This window comes from Panthera onca, chromosome A2 (assembly GCF_046562875.1).
Source record: "Panthera onca isolate mPanOnc1 chromosome A2, mPanOnc1 haplotype 2, whole genome shotgun sequence".
In the NCBI taxonomy this organism is placed as follows: domain Eukaryota; kingdom Metazoa; phylum Chordata; class Mammalia; order Carnivora; family Felidae; genus Panthera; species Panthera onca.
The window spans coordinates 4,566,150-4,587,380 of NC_138340.1; the positions used below are offsets into that span (position 1 = coordinate 4,566,150).

Genomic DNA, 21,231 nt, shown 5'->3' on the forward strand with positions numbered 1-21,231 from the left:
CCCTGCCCTCCCTGCCCTCCCTGCCCTCCCTGCCCAGCAGGCACCTCAGGAGCCGCAGCTTGGTGGAACTGAGAGAGCATGCAGCCCCCGGGGGTGCCTCGGGTGGGGTGCTCCGGGGACACGCTCAGCCCGGCCCCGTCTCCTCGCCCCCTCACCCGCCCTGCTCGCTCCCCGAGGGCCCAGGCACCTGGAGTCCCTCCCAGCATTGGTCTTCCCAGAGGCCTCCTCGCCCGACGAAGAGTCGTCTTCGTCGGATTCCTCCGACTGCAGGTCCTCCACCATGGAGCGCAGGGGGCCTGGGGAGGGCAGCAGGGGAGGCAGGCAAGGGGACAGAAGCAGGATCAGGGCTCTGCCTGCACTCCACAGGTTCCCCTGCACGCCCGGGACCACGCGGCCCTTCTCGAAACCGTGACCCCCAAACACACCCACACAAACCTGCCTCGGAGGTCCCTCTGGCCACCTGAGGTCTGCCACCCGCCTCCAAGAGCTACCCCCGTGGCCACCCCCTTCCTGAGGGACCCCCTGGCTCCCCCCACCCCCTACCTTCCTGGCCCTGCTCGCAGGCTTCTGGCCCCTGGCCCTGCTCGCAGGCCTCTGGCCCCTGGCCTGCAGCGGGACTGCAGGGCCCCTCCATCGCCCAGGCTGAGGGGCAGCCCTCCTCTGCTCCGGGTGTGGGGAGCACAGCCTCTGCCCGGAGTCACGGCAAGCCAGCCCCGGCCTGGGAGGGCAAGGCAGCCAGAGCCGGGGGCACAGAACCCTCCCGGGCAGCCTGCGCCCCTACGCCGGCCTGCCCAGCCCCTCAGCAACCCCCTCCGCTGCTCTGGGCCAACCGTCCGCTCCTCTCTCCAGAGGCCCACAGTTCCAGTCCCCTACAGACGGCATCTTGGTTTATATTCCTGTTACCAAGGCAACAGAGGGACACAAAGCCCTCAATTACCTTGGTCACATGATCCCGCTCGGGCAGGTTCCCCCTCCCTTCCCCATAGATAAGAACCCTTGGAGCGAGTGTGGGCTTTGAGCATCCCATCCCCCATTCCCCTCAGCGACTGCAAGTCTGAATTCCAGGCAGGCCATACCCTACCCCACCCCCCCCACGATCCACTCCCCAGCTCTCCCGAACCCTTGAAAAAAGGATTCTAGGCTGTGGGGGCAGGAAAATCTTGGCTCAGTTCACCAGAAGTAATGGTTCCAGTTTGAGGGTGGGCCCCTTGCTGCCCTCACCTCAGCACCCTGTGTGTGGGCTGGGGCCCCGAGACCCACCCTGCACCCAAGGAAGGCCCTCCCTGCTCTGGGGCAGCCAAGTGGGCCTTATGCCTTCTTCCACCAAGCCTCCCCGAAGGCATGAGGGAAGACAGAAATGCAGACTGCTGGGGTCTGAGCCTGAGTATCAGCCAAATTATGCAGCAAGAGCAGAACCTATCCTGCCCCATCCACGGAGAGCTTTGCTGGGGTGGGGGAGAGAATGGGAGCAGGGGTAGGGTAAGGATGGGGGTGAAGACTGGGGCAGGGGTGGGGTGAGGACAGGGATGGGGAGGGGTGAGGATTGGGGCAGGGGTGGGGTGAGGATAGGGATGGGGGAGGGGTGGGGGTGAAGACTGGGGCAGGGGTGGGGTGCGGACAGGGATGGGGGGGTGAGGACTGGGGCAGGGGTGGGGTGAGGATAGGGATGGGGGAGGGGTGAGGATGGGGGTGAGGACTGGGGCAGGGGTGAGGTGAGGATAGGGATGGGGAGTGGGAGGATGGGGGTGAAAACTGGAGCAGGGGTGGGGTGAGTATGGGGAGGGGGAGGGGGAGGATGGGGTGAGGACTAGGGCAGGGGTGGTGTGAGGACAGGGATGGGGGAGGGGGAGGATGGGAATGGGGGGGCAGAGGAAACAGTGGTCTATCTGGGATGGGCAGCTCGAAGGAAGGAAGGAAGGAAGGAAGGAAGGAAGGGAGGAAAGGAGGGAGGGAGGGAGGAAGGGAGGGAAAGGGACCCTCCTCCAGAGGCCCACCAGCAGCAGCACCTCATCAGCAAGGCTCCAAGCCTTTGTCACACAGCTGGGCAGACCCGCGGGCCCCGGAGACTGACCCCAAAGACGAAAGACCACCAGAAAGGGCCGCATCTCACACCTGGCTGGTGGTCAGGGGACCTGCTTCTGTTTTGTTCTTTCATATGGATCCCCTGAGCTTCCAAAAACCCAGGTCTGCGGATCTCCGGGGGCCATTCCTGGAACAGTCCAGGGCAAGGGCAGCCCAGGTGTAGGGCTCCCCCACCCTTTCCCACCATCCCCGCTCCCAGGAAGCTGTCAGTGAACTTTCATGGCAGGGGTAGCAGCGTTGAGACACGGGCGTGCCGATGCTCAGGCGGGGATGAGCCCCCATGTGAGTCGGTCACGTAGAGGAGACCGTCGCGAACCCCTCGGATTCAGTCCAGACCCAGCGCCCCCCTGGCTCCAGGTGGGCGGCAGCTGCCTTTGCACAAGAAGATTCCCTTCCTCGTGCACCACGCACCTTGACTGTGGTTCTGAGACGGCTCGAAATCCGAGTCGGAGCTGGAGTCGGAGCTGGAGCTGGAGTTGGACGGGCTCGACTGGGCAGACTTCACCCGCGACAACAGGGACGGGCGGGACAGTGGGAGAGGAGACAAGGAGACTCTTTCAGTCCGAGGGGAACGAGCAGGCAATGAATGCCTCTGGCCTTCACCGAGTCTCGGCCCAGACCCCCACTCCAAAGCTCGCCGAGGCGCCAGACCCCGGCACCCCCTGCCTAAGGCACACATGAGCTGGGCTCCATGGATGGCCCAGCTCCCGGCTCCCCCCTCAGCCCCGGGACGCCGGTTAGCATTCAAAATGCAACGCAGGACTTTTCTTTTCCCACTGAGGGACTTGAAATTTCGAGCAGTTCCAGGAGAAGCTCCAGATCACACCTGCCTGGGCAGGGGGACAAGGAACTAGACAAGCCGTTGATGCAGGGCAGGGGGCGCTCCTCTGTTTGTGGGCCCTCCTCTGGTGACAGCATGCCCCAGCTGGTGTGGGCGGTGGTGGTGCCGCCACAGGGCACAGCTGAAGGGTCTGGACAAGAAAGGTGGGTGCAGAGACCCCCTTCTCATCCTGCCCGTTCCTCACAGCCCATCCCAAGGCTGACGCATGATCAAAAGGCGTCTTCCTGCCACGTGCTGTCATCCACCGGGCACCTGAGGTCATGACGAGCATGTGTGCACATGACCAGCAGGTGAGGACACGGTGGCCTGTCACGCGCAGAGCCGGCCAGTCACACCCCTTCTTCCTCTTTCCTTTTTGCAGCCAGCCACCCCACACTCAGCCACCAGGGGGCAGTAAAAGCCACAAGAGGACACTAGATGGCAGATAGGATGGGAGGTGGGGGGGTGGTTAAGATGCCTGGGGGTTGCGCCTCTCTTGGTGGACAGGGACCTGGATAGGGACCATTTGCTTCAGACGCATGCATGCTCGTGGCAGGGGCCTCCGGCCGTGCCACACAGAGTGCTGAGCCAGAACAGGGGCAGCGTCTGTTCCCAGGCCCTTGCTTTCTGCCAACAAGCTACTCCAAAGGGGCAGCGTGGTAAGCGTGGGCCAGGGCGCACAGGCCCCAAAGGGCATAAGAGCATAGTCTAGAGCTCAGAAGGTCTGCCTTGGCCCAGAGTGCCCCCAATGCATGGGGGGGTGCTGCCTGAGACCAGCAAGGCTGTCCTCGGGACGGGCTATCCAGCTCTCTGGCCTCAGGATCCTCTGAAGGAAATGACAGCTTCAGCACCTGGGATCAAGCACCTCCCCTTGTCAAGAGGAGGGAGGGGGCCGGGAGACAGGCAGAGGCACCCAGCGGCGTCTGCGCAGGTGTCTCGGGAGAGAAGAGCCCAGAAGAGCCCCTGACCTGTTGGGGCAGAGGACAGCCCCTCTAGATGGTCTGTGGACCAGGGGCGGGCCCCAGCCCATGCAAGGGGCCCTAGGAAGGCACAAGTCTCCTCCTCTACAGACCCATGAGTGATCCAGGCTGCCCCAGGGACAGAATACTTTGCACCTGATGAGTTAAAGGAGTGAGTCCTCCAGGGTTTACCACAGTCTTCCAGAACCCACTCCCACCTTCCCGACGCACCCCTACTGATGTCCCCTACTCACCCACCTTCACACTGGCCAACGATGTTCTCTGGGAAGCCCTCCCTGGGGAAACCTGGCCTGGACTGCCATCAAGCACTGACCACTGAAGAGGGGCCATCCAGACCAGCATGACCCCACGACCCCCAGCAAGGGGCCCAGCTGGGCCTGGAGCCGCAAGGTGCCTCCAGCATATAGACCCCTGAGTTCTTATTCTGGCCCAGAGGTGCTGCATTCTGACCCTAGCATTGTCACCAGCATCCCCAGTTTTAAGCCTCAGTTTCCCGATCTGTGAAAGAGCGAGTGTGCCGGCCTCTGCTCAGTGTGTACAGGTGTGTGTGTGCCGATGCTAGCACATGAAGGTCAACGCCAACTGTGCCAACGGACCTCTGGGGCACAGGCCTCGGGCAGGACTGGGCCAGGGACGTGAGAGCAGCAGGGGCTGTGGGGCGGGCACAGAACAGCAGGGCCACGTGCTAGACCAGGGGTGGCGGCAGCGCCCGGTGGGGAGACAGGTCGGCAGACTCTGGACACGGGGAGCCCCCAAGAGGCCAGCCTGGACCCTGCGTCAGAACAGGCGAGCGCTGGTGGTGTCCCTGCCGAGCAGTCGGACGTGCTTCTCAGAAGGACCTGTCCCTCTTCCTCCCACGCTAGCCCAGAGGGCAGGGAAAGGGAGCCCAGAAATGGTTTCAGCTAAGACAGCCCAGAGCAGGTGTGGGTCAGAAGTGCACAGGAGGTCACTGTGAGCGCTGCAAAGCGTCCTGGTGCTCAGGCCACACGGAGTGTCCAGAGGGAGGACAGAGGGCCTCCTGGGCCGTGACTGGATGGGAGCCACTGGCTCAGGAACCCCATGGACCAAAGAGACCACAGAAAAGCCGCTGGAGGAGCTGAGGAGCTCGGCCCAGGGACTCAGACAAGGAGCTGCCCAGCTACCTCTGAGGGCTAAGGGGAGAGGCGACTCAGGGTCCACACACTGGTCAGAGCTTTCCGGTGGTGGCGTCCCATGTGGACTCCAGGGTCGATGGCCCGAGACAGTCGAGAGAGGCCCAGGAGGCCCGAGTCTGGAAGGCTATCTCGCCGCCTCCACCAGACATCTGTGCCTCACTGAGACCCCAGGGTTGTCCAATGGCAGCCAGTCACGATCCGGCATCCTGTCGGTGGCTGGGTCTCACGCCTACGTGGACCTCAAGTGGCTAAGCCTTGTCATTCAGCAGTCTCCCAGGATACACAGCCCAGGGCCACTCTGGGCGTCCAGCCAGCCCACTCTGAGCAGAAGCCCCCAGGTGCTCACGACGACCACACCAGGATGGCAGTGTGGTCACTGGGGCAGGACACACCATGCAGCTCAGGTGGGGTGCCGGGGGAGGCCCCCGCCTCTTCCCAATGCAGGTCCGCCAGCCCCGGGTGCAGAACGGCCTCGCTTAAAAGCGCCTGGGGTAGAAAAGAGGGACAGTGCCTTCTGGGTGTGACAAGTGCTGGGCACACGGCACTGCCAGTCCTGTGTGTGTGTGTGTGTGTGTGTCCCTAAGCTGGTGGGACGCACTGTTACCCACAGGCTCAATCATCGCCTCCACAGCCTCTGCCCCTGGAAGCCACACGCTCAAGACATCGGTGCTGCTGACACCATCCACCCACGGCTTCGTCTCTGGGAGCCACTGTCAAAGTCCCTGTGGAGCTCTGAAAAGCCACACTGGAAGGCAAGCCTTCTGCTCCTGAGAGTGAATGGGGATTCATAAACACAAAAGGGACAGTGTGGAGGTTCCTCAAAAGATTAAAAATAGATCTACCCTATGACCCAGCAACAACACTGCTAGGAATTGACCCAAGGGACACAGGAGTGCTGATGCATAGGGGCACTTGTACCCCAATGTTTATAGCAGCACTTTCAACAATAGCCAAATTATGGAAAGAGCCTAAAAGTCCATCAACTGATGAACTGATAAAAAAAATCGTGGTTTATATACACAATAGAATACTACGTGGCAATGAGAAAGAATGAAATTTGGCCTTTTGTAGCAATGTGGATGGAACTGGAGGGTATTATGCTAAGTGAAATAAGTCATACGGGGAAAGATAGACACCATATTGTTTTTACTCTTATGTGGATCCTGAGAAACTTAACAGAAGACCATGGGGGAGGGGAAGGAAAACAAAACAAAACAAAAAGGTTAGAGAGGGAGGGAGCCAAAGCATAAGAGACTCTTGAAAACAGAATAAACGGAGGGTTGATGGGGGGTGGGAGGGAGGGGAGGGTGGGTGATGGGCATTAAGGAGGGCACCTGTTGGGATGAGCCCTGGGTGGTGTGGAAACCAATTTGACAATAAATTTCAGAAAGGAAGGAAGGAAGGAAGGAAGGAAGGAAGGAAGGAAGGAAGGAAGGAAAGAAGGAAAGAAAGAAAAAAAGAAAGAAAGAAAGAAAGAAAAGAAAGAGAGAAAGAAAGAAAGGAGAGAAAGAAAGAAAGAAAGAAAGAAAAGAAAGAGAGAAAGAAAGAAAGAAAGAGAGAAAGAAAGAAAGAAAGAAAGAAAGAAAGAAAAAGAAAGGAAGGAAGGAAGGAAGGAAGGAAGGAAGAAAGAAAGAAAAAGAAACAAGGAAAGAAAGAAAGAAAAGAAAGAAAGAAAAGGAAAGAAAGAAAGAAAGAAAAAAAAGAAAGGAAGGAAGGAAGGAAGAAAGAAAGAAAAAGAAAGAAACAAGGAAAGAAAGAAAGAAAGAAAGGAAGGAAGAAAAAGAAAGAAAGAAAGAAAAGAAAAAAAGGAAAGAAAGAAAGAAAGAAAAAGAGAAAGAAAGAGAAAGGAAGGAAGGAAGAAAGAAAAAGAAAGAAAGAAAGAAAGAAAGAGAGAGAAAGAGAAAGGAAGGAAGGAAGGAAGAAAAAGAAAGAAAGAAAGAGAAAGAATGAAAAGAAAAAAAGGAAAGAAAGAAAGAAACAAAGAAAAAGAGAAAGAAAGGAAGGAAGGAAGGAAGGAAGAAAAAGAAAGAAACAAAGAAACAAAGAAAGAAAGAAACAAAGAAAAAAAAAGAGAAAGAAGAAGGAAGGAAGGAAGGAAGAAAGAGAGAGAGAGAAAGAAAGAAAGAAAGAAAGAAAGAAAGAAAGAGAGAGAGAAAAGAAAAAAAAAGAAAAGGAAAGAAAAAAAAAAAAAAGAAACACAAAAGGGCACTGTGGGCTGGAGCCGGTGATACTCAGCCCCCCCACCCCTGCCATCCATCCAAGCACCTGTTCTCTGACCCCTTGAGCCAAACAGCACTCGGAGATGGGGCTGCCACCCGAGACCCCGGTGAGGTCTGGCTCTGCAGGCAACAGTCTGCCTACTGGCTGCTTTGTGGCTCAAGCCATCTCTGATGGTGACCTTAAGAACCGCCTAGAAACGCTGACGTGGCAGGAGTCCCGAGCCTCCCACGGTGCCAGGACCTAGCTCCCAGAGAGGGGCTCCAGCCAGTGCTTAGAAAACATCCAAACTGTGTGCACAGGAGGGGGTGGTGGGAGGTATGGGGAGGCCTCGGAACCCACCGAGGCTCGATGGCCAAAGAGCGGGACGAAGACGCTCAGGGACGCCCCACTGGCACCGGGAGGGAGTCCCCGATGGCACTGACCCAGCAGCGGCCAGGAAAGGGGCAACGGTGACACGCGATCGGCCACCGGGACCCTGGCCCGTGCAGGGGGCTGCCCAAGGAAGACAGCCGTGAACTCAAGGACAGAACTATCATGCTCGACCAGAACCGTCTTCCCCTAAGCCCTGTGTCCAGAGTTTCCCAACAGAAGGAGAAACTGAGGCTTAGCAAGGTGTGCAGGTTTGCCCGAAGCTACAGAGAGCAAATGGGGGACCCCAGACGCCAGCCTCCTCGTCTAACCTTTGGGCCAACAAGGCCCCGAACGGCTCAGAGCCAGGAGAGAAAGGACAAGGCAAGGGGGCCGGTGGGGGAAGGGCCGCCTCACCTCCGTCTTGAAGGACGCCTCATCCTCCGAGTTGGACTCCTCCACCTCCGGGGGTTTTTTGATCTCCCTGGGCTCGCTCTCGGCCTTGACTTTCTCCCCTTTGCCGCTGCCCTTGTCCTTGGCTGGCTTTTTGTCCGAGAAGGAGGAAGACGAGGTGCGGGGCGAGGTGCTGGGGGCGCTCCTGGACCCCTTGGAGCTACTCTTCTTCTGCTTTTTGGCGCTGGGCTTGGGTGAGTCGGCGGCAGCCGGCCGCTTGCTGGAAGACTTGGGCGGGGGTGGGGGCGGGGGCCCGCCCTTGGGGGACATGCTCTCCAGTTTGGTCTCCTTCAGGGCCATCTTGGGTTCCTTGAAAGCGGCCTTGGCCGGCGGGGCCTTCTCTTCCTTGGGCGGCCGGCCTTCGCCTGGCTTCCGCGTGGCGTCCTTGGTGCTCCTGGCCTGCTCGCGCTCCGGCTCCTTGGAGGGGGCCTTGCCCTCGGAGTCCTTCCGTGGCCGCTCCCGGTGCTCCTTGGCCGTCTTATGGGTCTTGCAGGCCTTGCTGCTGTCCCTGCTGGCGTCCTGAAATGCCGGGGCAGGAGGGGGAGAGACACGGTCAAGTGGCATCTCGGGGTCGCCCTGCTCCGCCTCCCCCGACCCCTACAAAGTATAATCCACCTGATTCAGACTCAGCTAGAGAAAATCTTCCATAAAGCGAAAAAGTAAGGCAGCAGGTGAGAGTTTTAAATGGAGCTGTCCCTTTAAACTACTGGGAAGTGTCAGCAGGTCCCGGGCGACTGCAGGCTAAGATGCCCCTCTGAATTGAACTGACATATTCCCTGAGGGATTCAAGAAGAGCACACGGTGAGTCAGACACGAGACAGGCAGGCCACACGTACCCACTCCCGCTCCAAACTTGCTGCTTCCCGCTGGCCCGGGGGAGCAGAGGCTGCGTGCGGCGCAGGGGGGTGGGGGAGCTGAGGGGCACCGGCAGGCGGGCCCCCCCACCACCTGGTCCCAGTGCACGCCCAGCACAGCTCTTCTTTGGTCCCCACAGCCAGCATTTACTGAGCACCTGCTGGGCTCCCAGGTGCTGTGCAGAAACAGCTCCTTAGACCCCTCGCCCTCTCGCGATCAAAGCTGCCTGGGCAGCATTTCTAAAACACACACGATTCTTGGGTCTCCACCTTGGGAATTCGGAGGGTTGAGGGTGGAGCCCAGAAGCTAGTGCTGGCCAGGCAGGTCACGGAGCTCCTGGTGGAGACAGAGGCAGAGAGGGGCCCTGCGCCCAGGCTGCTGGGAAGGCCCCTGCGTGCCTGTGCTATCTCCAAACAAGGGCAGGACCACCTACCTCACTGGGTAGTGGTGCAGGGCCTGGCAGGCAGCAAGCACTCAACCAAGGGGGGCTGCAGCCACTGCCACCCACCCCTATGCGGCTGGCACACCCTGCAGGTGGGAGCCCCATCTGACGCCTCATTTGGACCTCCTTTCTATCGACACCCCGTCGTCACCCCGTATATCCAGGTAAACCGGACAGGTGCCTGCCGTGCTTGGCTGCCAAGGGCTCTGGCCCCACTCGGCAGGCCAGGTACACAGCCGGGCCCAGAGGCTCTCGAGACAAAGCTCACCAGGAAGCCAAGAGAGCCAGACCGGAGGGTGACCCGCACCACGAAGGTAGGGGCTCCACTGAGGCAGCTCACCCCAAGTGCCGAGAGGACAGACTGGAGCATGTCGAGGAGGGTAGGCAAAGCAAGAAAAGGCCCAGCAGCAAGGCCCCTGCTGCCCTCACAGCCCACCATGGAGCTTTCCTGGCAAAGGGACCCAGGGACAGACAGTGCGGCCCTGAACACCTCTGATCCACTCCGGTCGCCGTCTTCTTGCAAATCCATACCCCATGTCAGTGCCAAGGGTTCGGGGACAGCCCCACATGGCCGAGGCTCACCGCCGCCTCCCTGGAGAAACATCGCTGGGTGCCCTGGCCCCAGCTCTTTATCACTGGGGCCAGGGGAAGGGATGCTCACGCCACGAGTCCCCAGCACACGGTCTAAGGAGGCAGCCCTCCTGGGGACTGGCTTGCAGAATGGGGCTCCACTCCCCAGCAAGCTGGTCTCCTGAGGAAGGAGGCCAGAAGCAAATTCCACGTGTAATTCCGGCCTCTTCTCGCAGCGTCCGTGTGCCCACTTAGGTCGCAGGAATGGGTCCAAGCACCAAGAGGCACGCTGGCCAATGCCTCCAATGCAGTTTCTACCATGCCCCCTACCCGCCGAGTCCTAGGGCCAAGCGAGCCTCCACGGCTGCCCAGGGCCTGCACAAGCAGCAACGGCCTTCGGAGCTGCAGCTCCTCACCAGGGTCTGCCCGGGGCTCCCAGACCGCGAGCCCTCTGAAATCACACGCTGACGTGAGCATAAGGTAGATATTCCCAGGGATAAGGACTCCTCCCAGTCATATTCTCAAAGCGTTAATGGCCCAAAAGTGCCTAAGAACCAAGTTTTAGAGAAAGGTCAACCAAGCCAAGTGGCTGACATCAGACAGAGAAGCAGGGTGCCCCTGGAGCTACGAGAGTACAGTTCAGGAAGAGGGGCCAACGGGGCCAACCATTACCGGGGTGGGAGCCTCCAGTTCCCGACCACCACTGCACCCTCTGGGACAGAACCATCAGGGACTGATCTACCGAGGGCTGTGGCAGCCAGACTCACCACCGGCCCCCAGGCCCGGGGCTCCCATGGTCAAGGCCCTGCAAGGACATAGCCCTTCCCTCCTGGCCCCTCTGCCTGGCGCAGGTGGCCTGGCCAATCAGACCTTCTGGCTCCAGGCTGCCAGAGAACCAATGTGGGTGCCCAAAGGAAGGTGCTCAGCTGGAGGAAGCGGCTGGCGCACAGGCGGTGCCGTCCAAGGAGAGCTGAGAGGGACTGACGGCTCAGAAGCGGAAGGGTTTCTTTGAGGATCGTCAGCAGAGAAGAACCTGCCGTTCGCTGCCTGAGAAACCCGTGCAGGCGCCTCCTAAGTCATGCTGCCTGGGGGGCCGGAGAGAGACCCTGGGGCAGGGAGGGGGACGGAATCCTGCCTGCCCCAGCCTCCCGGACCTGGCAGATACACTTCTGGCTCGGGGGCTTGCTCCCAGGAATCTCAAAGACGCTGGCGACAGATGCTGCGAGCAGCCACAGATGCAGTCTTGCCAGCCACCAGGGTGTCCTTACCACCCGGGGGGGGGGGGGGGGGGCATTTCTTTGAGACGTTTTGGGTGGCTCGCAGATGACACGTACAGAAGAGATAGCAACTCCTACTCTTTCTGTTCTGCAGAAAGTCCCGAAAAACCGTAGATGGCTGAGATAGAAACCACCAAGATCTCTAGCAAGCATCTTCCTTCCATTTAACCTCCATGTGGTTCAGGGAAGGACAGGCCCAGGAGGCCAGCATGGGGAAGATCCCAAGAGCCACACTCCATACCTGGACTCTGACCACACACATCTGGAGAACTTAAGTCAGACAAATCCGGGGATATCAGACACCCACTGACCTTGTGGAAAGTGCCAGAAAGACCCTGCCTGGGCGATGTGGCTCTCCTCCAGTGTTGCTGAAGAGTAAAGCTAGAAGACGGCCTGAGAGTTCAACCTGTCCCGCCTGGGGTGCCCCAGGTCCACAACACCCAACAGGTGAATGAATCAAGAAACACGCAAAGATGAGAAATAGATAAGCTTGTGGGGTCGGAGACGGGAGGATAAGCAGCCACCCTGAGAGCCAGATGAGCTTGGCCTCCGGGACACGGGACTGTGTGGGCAGCTGCAAGGGAACAGGACGCACGCTCATGAGTTTATATGGACATCAGGACACCATCTGAAGAGCTCCAGTGACCAGTCCTGAACAGTTCAGAGAGAAGTCACAGGAAGGCAGAGTGCCACCCGCCCAACAGGACTGAGACAAGAGGACAAAAACATTCCTTCTCGGGGAAAAATGAGCCTTCTCACCACATCGTCCCACTGGGCGCTTCCCCCAAATAAGCCTTCTGTGCTGAGAGCTGTTCCCAAAGAAAGAAGCGAAGCCTGGAACAGCCCAGGCCGGGGGTCGGGGGGGCACCCAGCCCTGGCGGATGGGGTGTCCCGGCCACGCTCAGGAGGCCCGGGAGTTGGGCAGTCAAGGCTGTGGCAGAAATACTGCGTCCATGGGCCCCAGCCGTGCAAGACTCTCAGGGCCCTGTCTTAGGAGGGAGCCCTAAGGCCCGCTGACGCAGTGGCAGCAGTGAGGACGGGGCAGAGGCTCTCTGGCCTTGAAAGGAATAGGGTGAAGAGCCTACAATTTCTCGGCTGCTCGTGCAATCCAGCAGGGACCGACCCTCCTGAGTGGCAGGGAGCCGCCAGGCGGAGCGAAGAGCTCTAAGAGGAAGATGCCAAGGGAGCAAGTCTGGGAACAGAAGGCCCAGCTCTGCAGAGGGGGCGCCCTGAGCCCAGGACCCACCACTGGGCCCCAGTGCTCCCATGTGACTGGGCCTTCCGCCTCACTAACCTTGGAGCCGTGGGACGGTTTGGTCTTCTTGGGGTCAGAGAAGGCAGAGAGTGGAATTGTGGGTAACATGGGGTAGTCGGGGCTGGGCCTGGACACCGTTTCTGCTCCTTCGGGCATTACCATCACCTAGTGATAAAGAAGAGACAGATGTTATCAGTGAGCAAGGAGGCAAGAGGAAGTGTGCCTGCAGGAGTCCGGCCAGAGGCTGGGGGAGCTGCCTTCTGGGACAAGGGCAAGGGGGAACTGAGCGTCACTTGTCCAAAAGAATCAAAGGCGTTTCCTCCGCGAGAGGCTGGGTGCTGAGTGGTCGGAGCAAAGCGGGCTCAAGGTGGCGAGTGAAGAGAAGCTGGGGTCCCAGGATGGCTGGGCCCAGGTGTGGCCGCGTGGCCTCTGGGAGGAGAGCCCCGAGCGCGGTGGACAGAGGGCGAGGCCAGAAGACCGGCGGAGTGTGCCGAGAAGCACGAGAAGGCAACCGTGGCCCAAGCTGACCGGCACGCTGCGGTTTAGAAGGACCAGAAGCATGGTTTGGAAAGGCGAGAGGCCAGCCAGATACGCACACTGGGCAGCCGCGCGGCAGAGAGAGCAACTTCTGATGGGCGTGCGTACGGGGGACTTCACAGGGTCCCGCGTTTCCGGGGTGGGGGGTGGGGGGTGGGGGGTGGGGGTGGGGAGACGAGCCCTCCTCCACGGTCAAGCAGGTAGAAGGTGACTGAACTGGCAGCATGGGAGGCAGAGGCAGGAGAGAACCGCACGGGGGTGGGCGCAGCACGAGCCTGCGGGGGAGGGCAGCGAGTGCCCCACTCTGTTAGCCAACTGCGAGGAGGAAGGGCCTGGAGTCCTGCCAGAAGGTGCTCCCGGGATCCCGGGCTCCTGCCGCACCTGCTGAAGGAGAGAAGGCTTGGGGGCAAGTTGTCCAAATACTGACACACTGCAACTTAACACTGCTAGCAGCCAGACACTCAGAGGCAGCCTCCCAGAGAGCGACGAGACAGAACAGAAGAACGCAGCACACGTTAAAAAAAATAATCATGAAGCAAGGGGGGAAAAAGCATTCAGCTCAGTATCACGAGCACCATTAATAACTTGGACGCCTGGGACAGATTCCCTGAGCCAAACCTCTCCTCTGAGGAGGCTGGTGTCAGAGAACACGGGGTGATCCCCTCCCACAGCCCCCCGACCCCGAGGCAGCCCAGCCCGAGGCCTGAGCTCCTCCTCAGAGCCTGTCCGACCGCAACACTATGACCCACGGTGCCCAGAGCCCAGCTGAGTAGCCCGGGTCTCGGGCTCGCGAGGACGCATGTGAGAGAGAAAGGCGACTGACGCCCTGAGCCAGGAGCACACGCGGGTCTGGGCTCCTTCACTCTCGTTTCCTCCCTCTCCCTCGTGTTCAGGTCCCTTCTCTCCCTTCAGGTTCACCTCCTGGCCTGACGCGGCTCCTGTCCCTCTGCTCTGTAACAGCACTTTGAAAACAGGCAAAGCGAACTGGCAGATCTGCTTCCTCCTCCGCCGCGGCGCTTCACGAGGACCCAGCACACCCGGTGGAAATACAGACCCTCGGCCGCAGAAGGAGCTCCTTTCTGCGCAGCTCAACTGCCGACGGGGCACCGGATGAGACCCAGTGCCGAGGGGACGGGCGGCCGCCTCCTCAAGGCTGGCCTCTGGCCGTCGGGTCCCCGCCGAGGAGGGGCCTGGCGCTCAGGCCGGTAATCAGTTCCGGTGACCGCGGTGGGGGGGCAGCACGGAAGGCCGGTCTCATCGACCCACGACTGGGCGGGTCTGCGGTCATCTGCCGCAAGACGGCAGATGCCGGCCCCACTGGGGACGCTCAACTCCAGGAGAGCACACGAGGACCCCAAGAGTCCCAGGCTGCTCCTAAGACCAGAGATCACTGCTTTGCCGTCAGCCCAGGGCAAGCCCCAGAAGCCCACAGCCTCCCAAGGGTGAGAAGGTTCCTGACCAGCCCACCGGCTCTCTGGGCAGCCCCCACAAGGGGGAAGAGCCCCTGGCAGAAACCACCGTGCTGTGGCACGCGGGCCTCGCTCTCCCTCCTCCCTCCAGGACCGGCCCTTCTTCCCAAACGGCCAGCCAGACCTGCGCTCCCAACCTCTCCCCCTGCCGCCGCCTCCACCCTCCAGTTTTATATGTTTTGGTGATGCACACTGAACCTTCATCTCTTCTTAGCAAAGAAAAGCTCCTTACGCAGGGGACGGAGGGGGACGGCCCCTTGGTCCTGGAGCTCTGGGAGGCCCGTGGGATGTGACCTGCGTGTCTGTCTCCCACAGAAATGCTGTCTGTGGGACCCCTGGGTGGCAAGGGCTTGGGGAAACGTTTGGCAGCAGAAAGAAGGTGGACGAGCAGGGCTGGGGGAGACTGTCGACCCAGGCACCCCCTCCCCCTTCCAGAACTCCCAGGCGAAGTTCAGGACAAATGTCTCTGCAGACTGCTTCCAAGGCCTGCCTGTTTGTTCCCATCAGCCAGCACATGCTAGACTATAATCATAGGCTCATCTGTTAGTAGGAACACGATAGAACTTAGTCAAATTTTCTGCAATGAATAACTGATTCCCTTCTTTTTTTTTTTTTAAATAAAGCTTACAGGAGACCCAACTGAATAAATGACGAAGGACCGCTTCAGAGGCTGAAAGCAGCAGCTCAGCCCTAACTCCCTGTGTGCACTGGGCAGGTGGGCCTCCTGACCCGAATCCTCCCTGCCGGCAGCCAGGCAAATGCTCAGTGATTCTGGGTCACTAAAACGTGGCTCTGGGATGTCCCGTGTCCTTGGCCTGGCCCTCCTTCGGCCACACGGCACACACAGTCCAGCCTACAGCCGAGCACCCCTCCTCCTCCTCCTCAGGCACCCCTCCTCCGGCTCTGCACTGTGCTCCCGGCGCTCGGCCGCCACACGCGCACTCACTAAGAGGCCCAGGCTTGGGAGAGCTGCCACTTGTCTGGCTTCACTAGGACAAAACTGCCAGGCCACGCGCATCATCAGGGAACCCCACGGAGAGCCACTGCCGTTCCCCCCCGATGACGCAGCCCCGGCACAGCCTTGCCAATCCGGTTAACAGCTGGCTCCCACGCCTCGCCACGCTGACAGACTGGCCTCACGCCCACTCCTCCCACCCCTCCTTCCCATGAAGGAAGATGCTAATTAACCACAGTCAACCAGGAAACTATGGGGATAACTAGCGACCGGTCACTCACAGCGACAACGCCCCAGCACAGGCTCGGGGCACCCGGGTCCCACGGTGCTGCCGGGTGCCACCGACGCAAACTGCACCTCTGAGTCTCGGGCACCCGGCCAAGGCCGGAGACACACGCCCGGAAGACCCCGAGGTACCCCCGGCACCAAGCTGCTCAACGTCAGGAGCCACGTGGGAGCCACGACCGAGCAGCCAGCGCGTCCCCAGCATCCATCTGCGCGGGGGCACACTCACCCCGCCAGCCATCAGGAGCTTGTACCGGAACTCGATGGTGGGATTGTTGAAGGTGAGCTTCTCACAGCGCAGGTGGTTCACGGGCGGGTTGCCCTCCAGGTTCAGGAACAGGTCATAGGTGAAGCAAACCTTCCTGGGCTCCTCCTTAAACAAAGAAAACAAGGAAGTTCATCTCACAGCCACGCAGAAGGGCGGGCAGGAGGCTGCAGGGACAGCCACGAGGCACGCTCCCCGCCACCGGCCCCTGCCCTTCTTTGCCCTCCGCGAGGCCTCCGTTTCTCTCTCCCGGTCCCTTATCTGCTTCCCTCTCGTGTGCCTCCTTCTCATCCATTCCGTTATCCGAAAGAAGTCAACTTCCTATTTGCACTGGACCCAGCAAAGCAGCCTCCACAACAGAAGCACAGATCGAGAGTGATGTTCTCAGACGGTCAATGGAAACATTCCTGCTGATGGCACGTGCAGCCTGGCGCACACCTTCCCCTGCAACCCTCGTGGCCCCCGTCAACAAACGGAGAGACTGAGGCCTGAAGACACTGCCGGGTGGCAGTGCTAAGATCTCATCCGACTCTGAGGCCCCTGATTCTAGGGCCTCCAGCCCCTGCTCCCTTCCTGGAAGGGAAATGTCTCCAGAGACATCCAGATGGCCAGCAAGCACACGAAGAGATGTTCAACATCACTAATGACTAAGGAGCCGCAAATCAAAACCACAACATAGCCCCTCACACCTACGAGGCCAGCAATTACTTTAAAAATGGAAAACGGCAAGTGGTAGTGAGGAGAAAATGGTGCCCTTGGGCACGGCGGCCGGAACGCACAACTGCCAATGCGGTCACTCTGGAAAGCTGTCCAGGGGTTCCTCAAGACATCCAACACTGAGTAACTATGCGACGCATGTATCCCTCCTCACATACGGCCGAGAGGTGAAAACATACATTCACGCAAACACTTGTACGTCTATGTCCACAGAACAGCATTACTCTAGACTCAAAACTGGAAGCGATCCAAGTGTCCAACAGACGAAGGGACACACACAGTGAGGTCCCTCCACACAATGCAGTATCACAGCCGCGGGCAGGACCCCGGCACCCACACCCGCCGCCCCGCGGACGGACCCCGAACACGCGACGCTCAGGGAGGGAACCAGACACGAGAGGCCACGCAGGGTGTGAGTCCGCGTGTGTGAAATGTCCAGAACAGGCTCATCCACGGACAGGAAGGGGGTTCGTGGGTGCTGAGGCCTGGGGGAAGACTACTGATGGGGACACAGTTGCTTCCTGGGAACAGGGAATGTTCTAGAATTAGAAAACTGTGATGGCTGCACAACACTGTGAATATCCTAAAACCACTGAATTTGTATGCTTCCAAAGGGAATTTCCTGGTATGTGAATTATACGCAATTGCTTTACAAGCCCTCCCGCAGGAGAGAAGCCCAGGGGTGCAGGTTGCTGGTGAGGAGCTCTCGGCAGCTGGGAGGAGACCCAGGACACGGCAGTCAGGGGTGTGAAGAAGGGGGGCTCCGTGCACATGCCCTCTTCCTTCCACCCAGACCGGCCGGGCCACAGCCCCGGGAGAGAAGGGGGCAGAGACGGGGGCTGAGCCTACATTCCCCCCGCTCCAACTGCAGCCAGGGCCCCGGGCCACCCCACCTTCCCCCTCAGTCTCCACAGCCAGCGCCACGGTTTATAGGAGCCATGTGAGCCCTGTGGGCCTTTCTGAGCTCTGATGAACGGGCAGCGCGTGGGAGTGGGGACCTGACCGGCCCCGAGCCTGCTTCTGGACAGAGGGGACACCAGTGGGGCCCCGCTGTGCCCTGCGTTCAGGCCACAAAGGTAGAAGGCACACCTGTCAAGTAAAAGAGTTGCAGACGCTGCCTTTTGGGAGCCTTGAGCCCGGTGCAGGGAAGACAAGCAAACAGGCCTTCCCAAGCCAGTGCCAACCAGGGAGGGGACACTGGCCTCGGCCCTCCTCCCCAGCAGCCCTTGGGGTCAGCGAGAGTGGTTTCTACCCCGGCTGGTCCCATCTAAACCACACCTGGCAAGCCTTCTCCTGGCCCGAGGCAGACACGTGACCTGCTCTGAGTGATGAGGTGGAGCGGAGGGCAGCCTAGGGACAGCTTTCCTTCCCAAGTCACACACGAAGCACAAGAAAAAAGGCCCAGCATCTCTTCTCCCTACCTAGTCGGGAGCTCAGCAATCCCGGAAGAGCATGCAGGGAAGCCGCGAGGATCTCTGGGCCACGAACACCGGCCGGCTGCTTTCCGACGTCTTGTTGAAGAAGAGAAAGGGCCCCATAAAGCCCCCAAATGCAGCTGACCCCCTCCTCTGTGCCTGCACTGTTTTGTGCCCAACCTAACGGAGGCACTTGTCACAGTGGGTATGTCTCCCCACCAAACTGGGAACCCACTGGAGGCAGGGGCTGTGGGGACCCTGGTCCCGCACTCAGGTACTGGCCTAGGGAAGACCCTCCATTTCTGTCAAAAGACTGAAACACTAAGATGGACAAGAGTGGGGTGTGACCCAACAGTGTGGGTGGGGAGGGGTCGGGAAGGCCCCGGGGAGGCTGTGCCAGATGTGGAGAGTGGCTATGAGTTGATCAGGGAAGGAAGGGGGTGAGGAGAAGCCCCACAGGCCACAGTGTCCTTCCGGAGCCCTGCAAGTCCACATGGCCACAGCTGGGAGGGGAGGGGGGACCGTGGTGGCAGTAGGTGACCGGAAAGATGGACCTTGGCCACATCCTGGGGGCAGAGGTGTCTACAGGGGGTTCTGGGCTCAGCAAGAGCGAGCCCACGGGCACCTGGGTGGCTCAATTGGTTAAGTGTCTGGCTCTTGGTTTCAGCTCAGGTCACGCTCTCACGGCTTTGTGGGTTTGAGCCCCACATCAGGCTGTGCACTGGCAGCATGGAGCCTGCTGGGGATTCTCTCTCTCCCTCTCTCTGCCCCTCTCCCACTCATGCTGTCTCTCTCAAAATAAATAAACTTAAAAGAGAAATGAAGGAAGGAAGGAAGGAAGGAAGGGAAAAAAGGAAAGAGGGAGAAAGAAAGAAAGAAAGAAAGAAAGAAAGAAAGAAAGAAAGAAAGAAAGAAAGAGCGAGCCCAGATCTGCATCCCAGGAAGCCAACACCCTCTGGCCTGCAGGACACCACCACTGGGGGCAAGGTTTGAACCTGGCAGATAAAGGAAGCCAAAAAACAAAACAAAACAAAACAAAACAAAACAAAACAAAACAAAACAAGAAAACCGTATCAGACATCTGTCCTGTTCCACTAGGTCAACACAGAAGCTACGAGAGGCAGACCACGTGGGTCACTCCAGCTGACGTGGGCATCACTGCTCTGTGCCTCCTAGCGGGTCAGTGACTGGGGAGCCGTCCGTCAACTGTGGCCAGCATCACACAGGCCACAGATGAGACCGATGCGTCACCTTCCGGGGAGGGCTTCACCTCCAGATGCCGGTTCGAGTGAACCCGGGGAATAGACGCAGCGGAGGATGCTGCTCAATAACGAACGCCGCGGCCCGAAAGCCACAAAATGCCGGCGATACCAACTCCACAGGGCAAATGGCCTGGTTTCCTCGACAAGTCAACTGCAGAAAAGAGCAACGGGCGAGGGAGACTCCCCGTCTCCGCCCCTTACCAACACGTGAGCCGCAACACGGTGGTCGTGTCTACATCCCGATTCAAACGGAAAAACAAACTTTTCACAAAATCCCTCGGGTGTGAAGGGATGGTCAACGTGCAGGTTCTGACACTGATATTTTATTGAAAAGCAGTCCCCATCTCTTAGAGACACGTTCTGAAACAGTGACACGGGAAGTGACGATGTGTGGGGCGTGCTCCAAAATGACACAGGCAGGAAAGTGGCAGGTCAGAGGCGGTAAGTGCTGGAACCAGGGGATGGCCACGGGGGGGGGCTTGCCACAGCACTCCGACTACCTCGATAGATGTCTCGTCGTTTCCTGAAATTTCTGTGAGTGGACACAGTGCCACGAAGCCACGCGCTTGGCGGAGGAACTCGGCGAAGGGAACGACGTGTCAGGGAGGGGAGGGTGGCTTGGGGCCTCCGGGTCACCAGCAGGAGGTGAGCAACCTTCGGACGACCCTGCGAGCACAGGGTCAGACTGGGCCGGGAGCTCGCTTCTCACTGGCCACGTGGCCTTGGTCACAAGGCCTGTCCTCCTAAGCCTCGGTTTCTTCAACTACGAGGGGGAGTATTTGATGAGACAAAGCAGCAGCTGATTGTCTCAGTGATCAGGGAAGCTGTTGCTTTTATCAGAAAGAGATCCAGGCTGCAAGAGGTCACCTGGGACACCCACAGACAGACGGTAACTGAAGCCACAGGACTCCCCAGCAGGAAAATGGGAGCTCCCAGGCACACTGAAAGGCTGCCCCGTATCCTGCACTCAAGGCATGGAGAGAAGACAAAGGCCTGGTGCCGAGCGGGGTGCCCGACATTTATCACGGCCGGGCACTTTTTCTAAGCACTTGACATGTACTACTGTGTCCCAGCCTGAAGCACAAGTTCTCTCACTGGCCCCATTTCACAGATGAAGAAGCTGAAACGCAGGTAACCTGCTTGGTGCCACGCGGCTGGCAGGACTCACTCAGGGTGGGCGGTACTCTCTGGAAGCCGTGGCCCTCGGAGGAAAGCGGGAGGGACGCTTACGACTCCCCAGATCTGGGCACGCAGCATCTGGGCTGGGCAGGGGCCCTCCCCCGAGTGCCCAGAGGGTGTCCTGCTCTACTGACCTGGGATTGGCGGCTGGCAGCTGACGTGTACGTCACAGCACGCTGACGACGGCTGATCAGAGCTCCCTCTGGTAAGACCTCAGCCCGCTGCAGCTTAGGAACTTCCAAAAGGGTGACGCCCCCTCCCCGGGAAACCAGCCTGCTTCTCGGGAGGCACAGGCAGCGAGGAAATGCCTCCAAGAGCCAGCAGCATGTTCAGTGAGGAGTAGCCAAGTTCAAGGTGTGCTGGGCCCACAGTCCCAGGAGTAACATCCCTGTCCTTCCAGCCAGACCCTGCCTACGTGTGGAGGGTCTCTCTCAGCAAAGGCAGCTGAAGCCGGCCCCAAATGGTCTCGGCCCAGGCCACGGGCGGCCACCCACCGCCCAGGATACTGGCCGCAGGCCAGCGTCTCTCTCCAGACTCAGCAAACTAAGACCCAGAAGAACTGGCCAAACTGGTGCCAGCGCCCAGAGCTGATGGCGCGTGGACCTGTCCACAGCTTTCGGGCAGTCCAGGCCACAGGAGCCCTGGGGGCATGGGCCCACAGCCCTGGGGCCAGCTGCCCACGCCTGCGGCT

General features: G+C 59.6%; 1 protein-coding gene across 2 annotated transcripts in view; it reads right to left on the reverse strand.

Moving 5' to 3' along the window:
• Positions 1–21,231, reverse strand: part of MLLT1 (MLLT1 super elongation complex subunit) — a 67,641-nt gene that overhangs the window by 5,707 nt on the left and 40,703 nt on the right. The window contains exons 4-8 of one of the 2 annotated variants that reach the window (XM_060629975.3): positions 15,932–16,075; positions 12,496–12,621; positions 8,022–8,576; positions 2,494–2,581; positions 188–296 (exon numbers count right to left, since the gene is read on the reverse strand). In XM_060629975.3, coding sequence (XP_060485958.1) covers positions 188–296; positions 2,494–2,581; positions 8,022–8,576; positions 12,496–12,621; positions 15,932–16,075 — 1,022 coding nt within the window. The remainder of the gene's footprint in view (positions 1–187; positions 297–2,493; positions 2,582–8,021; positions 8,577–12,495; positions 12,622–15,931; positions 16,076–21,231) is intronic. The other variant, XM_060629976.2, reaches the window with a different exon arrangement.